This window comes from Centruroides sculpturatus, unplaced genomic scaffold (assembly GCF_000671375.1).
Source record: "Centruroides sculpturatus isolate CEXI.00-Female unplaced genomic scaffold, Cexi_2.0 scaffold1248, whole genome shotgun sequence".
Lineage (NCBI taxonomy): Eukaryota > Metazoa > Arthropoda > Arachnida > Scorpiones > Buthidae > Centruroides > Centruroides sculpturatus.
This window is the reverse complement of record NW_019385387.1, coordinates 201,035-214,338: the sequence shown is the minus strand read 5'-3', so window position 1 is coordinate 214,338 and position 13,304 is coordinate 201,035. Positions and strand designations below refer to the sequence as shown.

General features: G+C 31.5%; 2 protein-coding genes across 3 annotated transcripts in view; one reads left to right on the top strand and one right to left on the bottom strand.

Moving 5' to 3' along the window:
- Window positions 1-1,181: 1,181 nt before the first annotated feature.
- On the bottom strand, window positions 1,182-2,483 carry LOC111638405. The gene is made up of 3 exons (XM_023384111.1): window positions 2,375-2,483; window positions 2,106-2,176; window positions 1,182-1,586 (listed from the first exon to the last, which is right to left on the bottom strand). Exons 1-3 carry the CDS (start codon window positions 2,481-2,483, stop codon window positions 1,182-1,184), a joined length of 585 nt encoding a protein of 194 aa, XP_023239879.1.
- Window positions 2,484-5,863: 3,380 nt separating this feature from the next.
- Window positions 5,864-13,304, top strand: part of LOC111638406 (nucleolin-like) — a 96,142-nt gene continuing 88,701 nt past the window's right edge. For both annotated transcript variants that reach the window (XM_023384114.1, XM_023384115.1), the window contains exon 1: window positions 5,864-5,992. In XM_023384114.1, coding sequence (XP_023239882.1) covers window positions 5,975-5,992 — 18 coding nt within the window. In that variant the 5' untranslated portion in view covers window positions 5,864-5,974. The remainder of the gene's footprint in view (window positions 5,993-13,304) is intronic.

The following is a 13,304-nucleotide window of genomic DNA, read 5'->3' as shown; positions in this document are numbered from 1 at the left end:
CAATTATTTTGATTTCTGTTATCAATTTATCTAACTAATTGAGGATGTAATTGTTTCTAGATGGTGAACAAGTATATAAGAAAGAGCAACAGAGGTTCTTGGACTGAAGAAACTGCAGATGGCGATGGATGAAGGTTTTGTGTATTATGTGGAGAACCATATGTGAAACCGCCCACAGAGGAATGGGTACAGTGTTCAGTATGTTGTGGTTGGAAACATGAAATATGTACAGGCACAAAAAATGGATGTTTTTTTATGTGTCAATTGTAAAATGTAGGGATATCCTATGTATTCCATCTTGCCTTCAGGTAATACTTTCAAGGTAATACTTACAAGGTAATACTTACCTTGTAAGTATTACCTTGTAAGTAAGCAAGGTAATATTTACCTTGTAAGTAAGCAAGGTAATACTTACCTTGCTTACAAGGTAAGTATTACCATTTTGCTTTTATACAAAGTATAGTACCTATCAGGGATAGATTGAATGAATTGATATTTAAAGAGGAAAAAAATTCAAGGATTTTTAAAGCGTTGATATTATTATTGGCAATGGCCATTTGGGCAAGATGAAATAGTTTCCATGTTGCCCGCGCCCAATTATTTTCATTTCTGTTTTCAATTTATCTAATTAATTGAGGATGTAATTGTTTTTAGATGGTGAACAAATATATAAGAAAGAGCAACAGAGGTTCTTGGACTGAAGAAACTGCAGATGGCGATGGATGAAGGTTTTGTGTATTATGTGGAGAACCATATGTGGAACCGCCCACAGATGACTGGGTACAGTGTCCAGTGTGTTGTGGTTGGGCACATGAATTATGTACAGACACAAAAGGTGGACGTTTTTTATGTGTCAATTGTAAAATATAGGGATATCCTATGTATTCCATATTGCCTTCAGGGTGAGGGCAAGATGGAATTTTTTACGTTTTTACTTCATGATTCCTAACAGATTTTATGCTTAATATTAATTATTTTTAATTACACTGTTTTTTAACCATCGAAGATCTCTGTCGAGACTGATTAAAATAACAGCTTTATATTATGTTGTTTTATGTTTTTTTACATCATAAAGTTAAACCTTCCATCCTGCCCTCCCTTCCCCTATATATATATATATATATATATATAGATATAGATATAGATATAGATACAGAATAGATATAGATATAGATATAGATTTAACGGAATTTACCATTAACGTGTGGATTTGATACAACTTGACAAGTTTCAAATGACGAAAGCACGTCGGGTTCCGTATTTTCCACTTCTTTCCGGGTCTTATGTACCGGTTCCGAGTTATTTTGCAACATATTTGGTTGCCCCGGATGTAGCGACATTTCTGCTACAGAAGAAGAATCCGATTGATGTGTTTGCATCTCACACGGAGGAAATTCTTCGAGAGGTTCACTTCCGTTCATTTCTGCTTGAGGCTGATACTGAAATGCCTGCAAGCCGGAATCCACGACTCCAGATGGCGATCCGTAAACACCATCTTCACTTGGAAGTCGATAAGCAAGCATTGTAGGGGCTTGCTGATGTGGAAAATGTTGAACATATAATCCATATCCTTGTGGCAGGACATACTAAAAAATTAAACATAGAATTGATTAGTTACAAATATATCAAATATTGAACTTATTTTTAATTTCTAATTGAAGCAATCTAACATAGACAAATTTTCTTCTTCGGGAACATTTATAATTATTTCAGTAGTGTATATTTAGTATCTGATTTAATTAATACAAATAGCAATTATTGAAATTCTTATATTAACGCGTCGCTTAGTAAAATAAGCGACAAGAAACACTGTAATCTTGATATTAAAGTCATCCATTGAAACAATATTTTTAACATAATCGTAAGTTTTAATTCATTTTATGGTTCTGTATCCAGCAAATACTTTGTCTAACTTAAATATTGTAATGTTTAATTTTTGTCTTTTGTTGTATGAATTTTCGTGTGATTAACCCAGGATTAATTAAGAATTCCTATTGACATTATTTGGTAAATCATAGAAGTTTCTGCACACCCTCTAAATAATTTTGTATTCGTTCTTGTGTGAATAATATTTAGAATATTTCAAAATTTCTCTTTTCACTTACCTGATAATCATACTTTACGTAGAAACCATCTTCGTACTGGAAAATAGTTTCGATACAAAAGCATTCAATATCTGTAAACAGTAATTTTATAATTATTAAATGTAATTAATGGCAGTCGGTCATTTTCATTTTTTAATCAATTAATTGAATATTTATTTTCTAAAAGTTATATTAATAATTGCGGTGAATTTATTTATATTAGCTACCTGCTGTCATCTAAGGAATATAATTATAATTACGGTATATATAATAGAATAAGGTAAACTTACTTATTGTATTCATATTGAAACAAATATTTCGCATTAAGAAAAATTGCATCGAATAAAGTCTTCGACAATTAGCTGAACTCGCTTTGACAATGGTCAAAACTACAAGCATTTATTGTTAACGCAACAATAGATAATAATTATTGTTGCGCTGCGCGTCCGACGCGCGTCACGCGCGCGATAATCAGTTAATTGCTTATTTCTTTACGAAAAACCTAATATAAAAATCGGATGATTATCTCTACTTACCATTACTCTATTTGCAGCATTTTACTGGTTTTGCTTTTATTCATTCGTCAATAACCTAGCTACGAATCTCGATTTAATATCTTTCTTCAACGTGTCGCGTCGCTTTGCGTTTCTATATTAGTTTTTATTTATAATATTACAACTTTGTGTCCAGGGGCGGAAAGAATAAAATAAATTGCATGCAGTAAGAAAAATTAATGTTGTCAGAAAAGAATTTTAAAACTACATTCTTTGCTTCTGAATATAAATTTGGCTTTTTATTAATTTGTTGATTTGTAACATGAAATTTTACCACATAATTTAATAAAGTGATCAAAGAATGATCTTTTACTTAATCTTGAAACTTTTCTACTTAAGAATGATCTTTTACTTAATCTTGAAACTTTTCTACTTTCTAATTTTCCTGTTGTTCAATGGTAAATAATAATAAAATCAATGGTAAATAATAATAAAATTAATTTATTCTAGATTATTTTCGATTTAGCGATACTACTATTATTTTAAAATATTTAATTTATTTATTTTTGAAAAATATAAACATCATATAAATAATATTTTAGATCACCATATTTTATTTATTTATTTAAGGGAATTTAATTCTGAACTGTACATTTAAGCAATAACCATAATTTTTTAAAAGACTTTTTGCAAATTGAAGTAATAAATATATAGGCTTATAATATAGTGAAGAAAATGAAAATTTATTATTATTGTGTTTTTTTTCTTTGCAATATACTTTTTATATTGATAAATATACAAAGGTATAAGAAATAGGCTTTCATGCCATTGACAGAAGCTTATTATTAATGTACGGCAGCAAGAGTTGTGATAACAAGTTTAATCATAGTTTTATGTAACATACACTTAATTATTAATTAATTATGAGATTGATTTTACTTGGCTAGCATAATTTTTTTTAAGAGGATAGAATAGGATATCCGATAATTTCATAAATAAGACATAACTACTAAGTGAAACAAATTTTTAACATTTGCAGTCGTTTAATTTGTTTTGATAACATATGGCAAAGCACATAGGCGAACTGTCAACAGAGTCATAGAAGGCATTACACTCTGTGAGAAACTGTCTTTATTTGAATGTTAGATATGTGAAGAAAATTCGGAAAACTCTACTTGGCTAGCCCGTTGGCAAGGCGTGAACTCGCGATCAATCAATTACCAGTTTTCAGTGGTTTTATCCACTCGTCCACTAGTAGCAGTAATTATTTGCCAAAGGTGTTTAATTAAGTCACAATAACATAGTTCTGATATATTCACAATAAATAATTTTCTAGTAGAACAAAAAATTGCTATAGCTAATCCTAGGAGTCCATTATTATTTATTCCAATCCTTTCTTATTAATCATCACGATCTCTCTCTGCCAAATGTTTATATTATGGCCCCAACAATTTTACTTACTATAAAATAATGAAAATCACAAAACTATCAATATTCAATTCATATTACAATATCTATTATATTTAAGTTAATTTATTTAATATCTTTCAATAAAGCGGGAATCTCTTGTCTTTAAAAACAAATAAGTTTTTCTGGTTAAAATGATCTAGGTAATTTGTGTTCAAGTAATCCGATAATTAAAAAAAAGAAAAAAAACTGCATATTATAAAAATCTTGGAGGGACATTTGAAATGAACTGATGTTTTATGGTTTTATCCAATTTAGCATTGGAGGACCGCATCGGTTTCGTCCATAGATCATCCCCACAGACATGGACATCCGTAGAAAATTTTTTAGAGGAGCGAAGCTTCGAAATAAATAATTACTTCAATAAATTTTTGTTTAATTTTTTTGGGTGTTTTTTGTAAGTAGATTATAGAATATAGTATTGTATCAATGCAACAGAGCAGATAAAGCGTTCCATAGTCGAGGATGTAAGGTTATGTATCGTAATCACTTTTTCGATTACAAATTCTGGAAATTTTTACTCGCTCTCAGGATAAAAATATCCTATTTGTCTCCTTCTGTGGACGCCCACAGATCTTTTTTAAAATCTCCATCCGCCCTGTGGACATCAAGACGGCATTTTTAGCAAGCTTATTGTGGGTTCGGTCAGGTCCACGGGCGCTTGGGTCGTGTGGACGGGATTCGACATATATCGGACGGACAACCATCCGGATTTTCCCGAAGTTTTTCGACACATTCGAATTCGATTCCGGGTCCTTTAGAGATGAAAGTTGCCACCTTAACCGCTCGGCCCTATACATCCAGCATTATCTTCGCAGGTCGTATAACATCAGTTTTATAAAATTCTTCTCACTATTTAATAATTTTGTATTACTATACCACTTTGTTAGACGGCCGAATGGTCGATCAGTTGAGGTGTCAACCTATCACTCAAAATCAAACCTGTATAGATAAAAAAAACTTCAGGAAATTTTTCATGGACGATGCGTTCCGGTTATGTCAAACCTGTCCTTTATCACCCGATTGCCCCATTGTAGGCCTGACATAATCCATAATGGTTTTTTTTTTTTTAACTCTTTCCACTCTGTGGGCACTAAGAGGGCCTCTTTTTAGCAAGTCCATTATGGATTCGGCCAGGCCCACATTTGGGCGGCCGGGTGGTGAGGAACGGGAGACGATATATCCGGTTGGACCACCCCCGAAAAATTCCTGGGGATTCGATCCCGGGTGTCCCAGAGCGATAGACTGCCATCTTGACCGAAAAAAAATATTTTTAGTGCCGACAGGGCGAAAGGAGTTTGTTGTAAGTCAGATAATTGTAAATTATAACGAAAAAAATTATTAATTTTATTTCATCTATAGATAACTTTTTAATGATTTATATTTAAAACTTTTAAATTAAAATGATTTGAAAAATAAGTCAGCATCCATGACATTAAAAATATTATAATTAATTAATTTCTTTATTTATTATTGTCACAAAACATGAATTTAAATTTTGTATTATTTTCCAACAAAAAATTTAATAATATTATTAAAACATTTTAAATATAAAAAATATAAAAAAAATTTCTCAATAAATATTATAAACAATAAAAACGAGTTTCAGTTTTCAAATCAAAGCGCCTCACGCGGTATATAAAATTAAAAGCAAATTTATTAATTTTGAAAAAAATTTTTAATTAAATATTTATCACTTAATTCTAATTAAAACATTAATATAATTAATACATTTTATAGAAACGCCACGAATAATTGGCATTTTAAACTAACAATTTATAAAAAATTAAAATGATGAAAAGTTGAAAATAAAATAATCTCGTTCTCTTGCGTCATTATCCGCCATTTCGGGTTTCTAGTATTTGTCTTAAAACTGTTACGAATTTATTGTTAAAGTAGTCAGGTTTCATTGCTATGTGAAAATATATAATGGATAAACAGAATAAGGTAATTAAACGTTCAGAAAAATCCAAAATGTTACAATTTTAAGTATATTAAAGCCATAAACAGTAAGAAACCACGTGGAATTTATTCATATATTAATTATGATAAAATTTTACAAAATGATCGTATTAATTATTTGTTTAATAAATTTAGGTGAAATTTTAAAAAGTAGCGCGTATAATTATCATTGCATTTGGTGAGAATTGAAGACAGACATGTTTTCATTTATTTTCTTTGTTTGTGACTTTAATAATTCAAAAAGAAAAGTATCATGTATTAATTTCTTTTACATATAATGCTGTATTGTTCATTTTAAGTATAAATTATCTATTTAACATTTTTTAAATATGATTTTAAGATTAATAGATCTGGGAATTTAAATTTATTCATAATCATATAATTTTTTCCACCAGTATTAAATGTGCTTTATGATATGACATTTATTTTCATTTAATGGCTTGTTTTTTCTAATGGATTTGATGATTTTTGAGTAGTTTATTTTAAAAAAAAAGGAAAAAAATGAAATGAATTTTTTATGTGGTTTACTTAATGTTTGTATGCCCTTTGTGATGCACTTAAGACCCCCGTGAGACAGGAATACAGACACTTACTCTGAATGCTTTATTCGGGGTCCTACTTGGACCGGGTGATCTTTACTCTTATACATTAGTCAGGGCCGTCTGTCTTGCACGTCCCCCCTCTCTCTGGTGTTGCCAGTTCTTCCCGTAACATGTTTCCTTTTTTTTTTTTAATGACAAATGAAATGACTAAACACATAAAACTTAAATACGTACATATTTACAAATTGAGTCAAGCAGGAGCTTTAATGATTCTTCCTGATCTAGTTTTTTGTGTTGGAGTTTGAAACTCCTTTTGTTTTGAGATTGCTACTTCTTCCTTTTCCTCAGTTTGTTCCTTTCCGTATTCTTGTTTCTCGTCACTTTTCTCTTGAGGTGCTTTTCTGGGGCTGTGATTCGGTTTCAGATGCACTCTGTTTCTTCGGTATTGTTGTCCGTGAGAGTTTTCTATTAAGTATGATTTGGGTTCATTTAGCAGTTATACAACAGTTGCCGGAGACCATTCTTTTCCTGTAAGCACTAAAATTCGCGTTGACGGTCTCAACGGATTGAGGGGAACACTACCTCTGCCATAATAGATTGACATCCTGTTCTGGTTTTGCTCTAGTTGTTGTTGGATATCCTCTCTATGAAATTGGCATTGGTGATAATGGGATGATTTGCATGGAAGTGTTGACCTTAAGTTTCTTCCAATGCACAGCTGAGCTGGAGATGACAAGTTCCTAGGAGTGTTTCTCCAGTTTTGCAAAGCCAAATACTGATCTTGACCTGATTCTGTTGTCTTTTTAAGTATATTTTTTATTTTTTTCACATGCCGTTTTATGTGGCCATTACTCTGGGGATATTGAGGACTAGATGTACAATGCCTGATACTCCATTTGTCGCAGAAGCAATTAAAAGCTGCTGACGAGAATGGGGGACCATTATCCGTCATCAATATTTCTGGATTTCCAAATTGCGAAAAGGTTTCTTTGAACTTGGGAATAACTTTGGAAGCATCAGTCGATGGCATTTTATAAACTTCTGGATAGGCACTGTATCTATCCACAATTAGCAAATATGGACTGTTGGCCAAATAGAAAATATCCGTTGTTGCTTCTTGCCATGGATATGTAGGAATTCTGTGGGGTATCAGAGGTTCTTTTGTCTGAGCTGGTCGAAACCTTTGACATTGTCTACAAGATTTTACTGCTTCTTCTATGTCACGATTTATTCCTGGCCAGTATACCTTATTCCTCGCACTACTGAGTGAAGTGTTGATTTCCAGATGTGCAGCATGAATTTGCTGTAGAACTCTGGTTCTTTGTTTCTGTGGAATTATTACGGTAGGTCCTTTACATATAATATCCTTCCATAGGTGTAGGTCTTCTTTAAAATCGTAGTAGGGTTTGATGGGATAGACTTTTTATGTACCGGCCATCCTTCTGATATGTATTTCTTTACAGTCTGCAGACTTTGATCTTGTCTTGTGTTTTCAGCTAATTCTGTGAGTTTGGTGTCTGTAATTTTCATACCAACGGTTCTTATTAATACTTGTTTGTCTAGGTCTGGTGTTGAAAAATTGGGTGTAGAATGCCTTATGTCCCTTGAAAGAACATCTGCAATAAGATTATCTCTTCCTGGCTTGTAGTATAACTTGAAATTGTGTGCCAATAACTTTAGCATTAATCTCTGCAGTCTAGGAGACAATGCACTTAATAGTTTTTTAATTAGCGTGATTAAAGGTTGGTGATTGGTATATGCTACAAACGATCTTCCAAGTAGCAGGTGATCAAATTTTTTACATCCATAATATAAGGCAAGTAGTTCCTTTTTGATTTGGGAGTAGTTTTGTTGTGTATCATTCAAAGATGATGATGAAAAAGCTAAGGGTTTTCCTTCCTGTGAAATTGTTGCTACTAGAGCATGTTGACTGGCATCCGTATGTAGGGTTATAATTTTGTTTGTATCAAATTGTGCTAACGTTTGAGGCTGCATTAGAATTTTCTTTATATAATTAAAATCCCTTCTTGCCTCTTATGTCCATTCAATATTTTTCCTGAGCAGCTGCCTAAGATTGTGTGTGAGATTTGATAAATTAGATAAAAATTTGCCTAAATAATTCACTAATCCCAAGAATCTTTATAATGTTTTTTGGTTTTCTGGTTCTTTTAATTATTGAATGGCAATAAGTTTTGATTCTTCTGGTTTTATACCATCTGGCCCTATTATGTGCCCTACAAAGGTGATTTGCCTTTGTGCCAGTTGGGTCTTGCTTTTTTCAAATTTAAGACCATGAGTTTCTGCTCTTTGTAAGACTTTTATCAGTTTTTGATTATGCTCTCTTAATGTGTCGCCATAGATTAGAACATTGTCCATATATGTGTAAATGCCTTCAATATCTGAAAGTATTGTGTCGATATTGTGTGAAAGTATTGTATCTGAAAGTATTGTGCTCTTTGAAAATGCTCTGATGCTGTTGTGATTCCAAATGGCAATCTTGTAAATTTATATTTTCTGAAAGGTGTATTCATTATTAACAGTTTTTTTGATTGTTCTTCTACCGGTAGCTGAAAGAAGGCTGATTTAGCATTCATAACTGTATAATATCTAGCTTTTGGAATGCTCGATAACAGTTCTGTTGGCGATGGTATCTGATAATTATCTCTAATAATGTATTTATTTAACTCATGCGGATCTATACACAGGCGTAATTTTCCTTGTTTCTTTTTAACAATGACCATTGGGTGGAGCCAACTAGAAGTTTCTTCTGTCTTTTTTAAGATTCCTTTTCTAACCAGATCCTCTAATTCTTGTGTAACTTCTCTTTTTAAAGCTTCTGGGATCCTTCTAGGAGGAACAAGTTTTGGAATTGCATTTTGATTTAATTTGATTATAACCTCATGTTTGAGTTTGCCACTTCCCTCAAACACACTGGAATAGGATTCCAAAATATTTTCTGGGTCAAGTTCAGGTGTAATAGAATTTATCCTTTTAATAAGGTTTAGTTTTTTGCATGCATCTCCGCTCAATAGAGGTAGCCCACGCGTCCTGACGACAAGGAATTTGCTCATGGTTTCATGGCTTCCAGACTTGAGTTGGAGGTGACATTCACCGATAATAGGTATTTTCTCGCGTGTGAAGGTATAGGCTTTGACCTTAGTCTGTTTTATCTTTGGAGAATACTTATATCAGGCTCCTGTGTGGCTTTGGAATTGCATTTTGGAATGCAACAAAAAGCTTTGCTTTTCTTATTGGTATTGATCTTTACTGCTGACAATACACAAGAATGATTCAAACCACCTAGATAAAATAGTTTTGTTTTTAAATACTAGAGGATGAGCATCTGGTGAAAAATTAAAATACAAATGACTAACGTCAAGAAGTGAAATAGAACAATACAAGCACATACATGTACTGTACACTTCAAGCTTGGACTAAAAGTTACAAAATTTACAAAAGATGTTATTATTTAACAGGCTAAGACCTGCAAAAATACTATCTTATAAATAGAACACTATAATGGGCTATAATGGATTAAAGACCTTTCTTTTTAAATAAAAAAGAAATTGTTTTGAATCGCTAATAATTTCACACTGATACATTTAAATGCTGTATACAGGTAACCCCCGTATAACACGGTAGTTACGTTCCAAAAAATTGCCGTGTTATGCGAATCCGTGTTATACGAAACAAAGAACTAATACAAAAAGGAGGGTTAGGTTCCAAAAATTAAAAACACATGCTAGTATATTTTCATAATTAAGTTAAATATCTTCATTAAAATTTTTTTAAGTGATACATATTAATATAAATTAAACAATATTTTCTTCATCATCACTAAAAACACTATTAATTAACCGAGAGCGTCTTCTTTTTGGAAGTTATCCTTATTCTCTGAGCATTTTTCTGCATTATCTTCAGATCCATGCTTTACCTTTTGCAAAATGTATGTAATTTTAGATTGCTTGCTTCTAGTTAAAAGGTCTTTATAAATTTCCTTATATGGTGCTAAGCACTTATGAAGAATAAAGCAAGTATGGAATAAGGGAAAAACATTCGGCAACATCAGATGCAGAAGCGTCGCGATCTGGCAACATTGAAACAAGTTTCGAGAAGGACCACGTGTATCGACAGAAGGCGAGAAGAGAAAATTTACATACTTAAGTACTAATAGTTCACGAAAATAATAATTTTCGTGAACTATTATTACTTAAGTATGTAAAAATTTATTACATTTCCTGTTGTTCGAGGGTTTTACCCAATTCTCGAACCATGTCAGAGTGAATCCGTGCTATAAAAGTACCGTGTTATACGGGGGATGGTACCAATTCTCGAACCGTGTTAGAGTGAATCCGTGCTATAGAAGTGCCGTGTTATACGGGGGATGGTACCAATTCTCGAACCGTGTTAGAGCGAATCCGTGCTATAGCAGTGCCGTGTTATACGGGGGTTACCTGTACTTTTAATTATACTTTAATGTTTTCTGTCATTTTTAACAACCAAATTTATTCAGAATATATTTTTCTTTGAAAAAATTGTTAAAAACAACCAAAAATGTTAAAGTATAATTTAAAGGTATCAGTGTGAAATTATTATTAGTATTTAGAAATTGCAATTTTTTGAAACAGTTTTTGAATTGTGAATATTTTAATTTTAAAAGTTATTTTTTTTTCACTTTAGTATTAAATGTCATATTTCTTGAAATGAGATACAGTCGATTACAACATCCACTATAGCATTTTCTGTATTTATTTTCACATTAATTAAGATGTTTTTAAATCATATCATTCTGAATTAGCAATTCATTATTTAGTTCATGACATTTATATTGTTTACTATTCAATGATTATTTATATTTGTTTCATAAAGGTTTCCAGGTGTTAAATGATTCCCTTTCTAGATAGCAAAATTTCTTTTATTTTCAAAACTGACACACTGTAAAATGAGCCAATGATATATAAACCATCTTATACTTTATCTAGAAATTTGAGATTACACCATAGATTTAATACCTTTAGTGATTTCATTTTGTTATTTAACTACATTTAAGGGATGAAATCACTAAGTAGTTTATTTTAAATTGATTTGAAATATTGACGATTTTTGATTCTTAAAAGTGCTCTGTAATCATATTTTTGATTGTTATATTTTCTTTATTGATTCTATTTTGCCATATATTTAATCTCTATTTAGAGTGTGGAATTCTTTTCCCAGAAAAACTAATTTTTGGACTGATCCAATGATACATACTGGTAAGAGCCATTTTCTATCTTATCAAAGGTGTTCTGGGATCATATTTCTTATATGCATATTACTGCAGAGGTTTCATTTGGAATAAAACTATCTTTGATCATTGATGCCATTCTAAATTTTATCTGAGATATTCTGGAGCCATTTTCCAATTTACATCTAAAGACTGAAATGGAACCATTATATGTGTATTATAAATATCATTAGCAGGATCCCAGAAAATTTTCTGGATAAAACAAATTTGTATATTCTAGATGGAATTGGCTAAATAGTAACGAAACTTTCATGGATTATGGTATTGATGTTACCAGTGATATCTTAGAACACTGATAATTTAAGAAATATATTACATATAGAATATTCATGGAGTAGTTTCTAGCCAGAAAATGGTTTTTCTCTAGATTGGATTACTTAAGTAGTAAAATTGAATCTTTAGAGAAATGTTTTCTTTAGCAATATGGAGCTGAGTGGAGAAACTTTTATTGACTCAGTGTGCAGTGGCATGGTTTTTTAGTTAAAAAAAAAAAAGTACTTTAGATAAAACTTTTTAAAGATTAAGAGATAACTTTAGCAGAATCAACTGATAGCTTTTAATAGAAAATAGCTTTTATGTCTCTGATTTGATCTACAACGGATAATTTTTTGATTTTATTCTCTTTTTGTCTGAGTTTTATTAGATGTAAGTTGAGCTACAATATTAAGTGGGGTAACTGTAAATATTGGTATTGATTTTCCATTGTTTACAATTTTTTGCAACTTAAGAAAGCACAGCTGATTATTTCATTTTTAGTAGCTTTGCTATCTTACTAATGCTATTCATATATACCTCTGTAACTTTCTCTACTAGGCATATTAATAGAGATAATTTTTAAAAAATGTACATTTACCCACCTCAATGGGATAATTGTGTATCACCGTGTTTTTGTGCTTAGGGTGCTAAATGTCTGTATGACATGGAAAATATGTAAATTAACACAAATCTTTAAGGTGCAAAAGGAACAAAATTGGGCAATTTTATTTCACTTAGCAGATGTAAAAGAGACAGGAAATTTGCATTGATAATTACCAGAATGCTCACAATTAATTTGATGCAGAACTTTTTGTTCTATAAAAATTAGGCTAACAAGAAAAGTCCTTAGTCGTAAAGACCAAATCCTTAGATTCATTGGGCCTAGTTGCAATGATGATAAGTAATTGCAATAATGTTGATAATGTCCAATGCTGTGAAGACATCCTCTCATAGTTTGTTGTATTTGTGGACACTTCAAGATGATTATGGAAAGTTAAAATTGTCTTCCTTAGAAATATACTCTATGCCCACAATCAACATTTTCAATGTCTAGTATAATCCTTAAGGGATTTTTGTTGGAGGGGGACATAATGTGGACACAATCTTAGGGTTTGGATTTTTGCATATTGTTGGAGTTTGATGTTGGTGAGTGTTACTTTTTGGACTGCAAGTTAAAAAAAATTGTAGCCCTATAAATTTCCACTGTCGTCTGTCC

What these genes read in the sequence shown, in the direction of transcription:
- LOC111638405 (XM_023384111.1), bottom strand. Translation starts at nt 2,483, where the DNA reads ATGCTTGTAGTTTTGACCATTGTCAAAGCGAGTTCAGCTAATTGTCGA. An exon ending in TTTCAATATGAATACAATAA is followed by an intron (nt 2,177 to 2,374) that starts GTAAGTTTACCT and finishes TACTGTTTACAG; the next exon opens with ATATTGAATGCTTTTGTATC. An exon ending in ACGTAAAGTATGATTATCAG is followed by an intron (nt 1,587 to 2,105) that starts GTAAGTGAAAAG and finishes TTAATTTTTTAG; the next exon opens with TATGTCCTGCCACAAGGATA.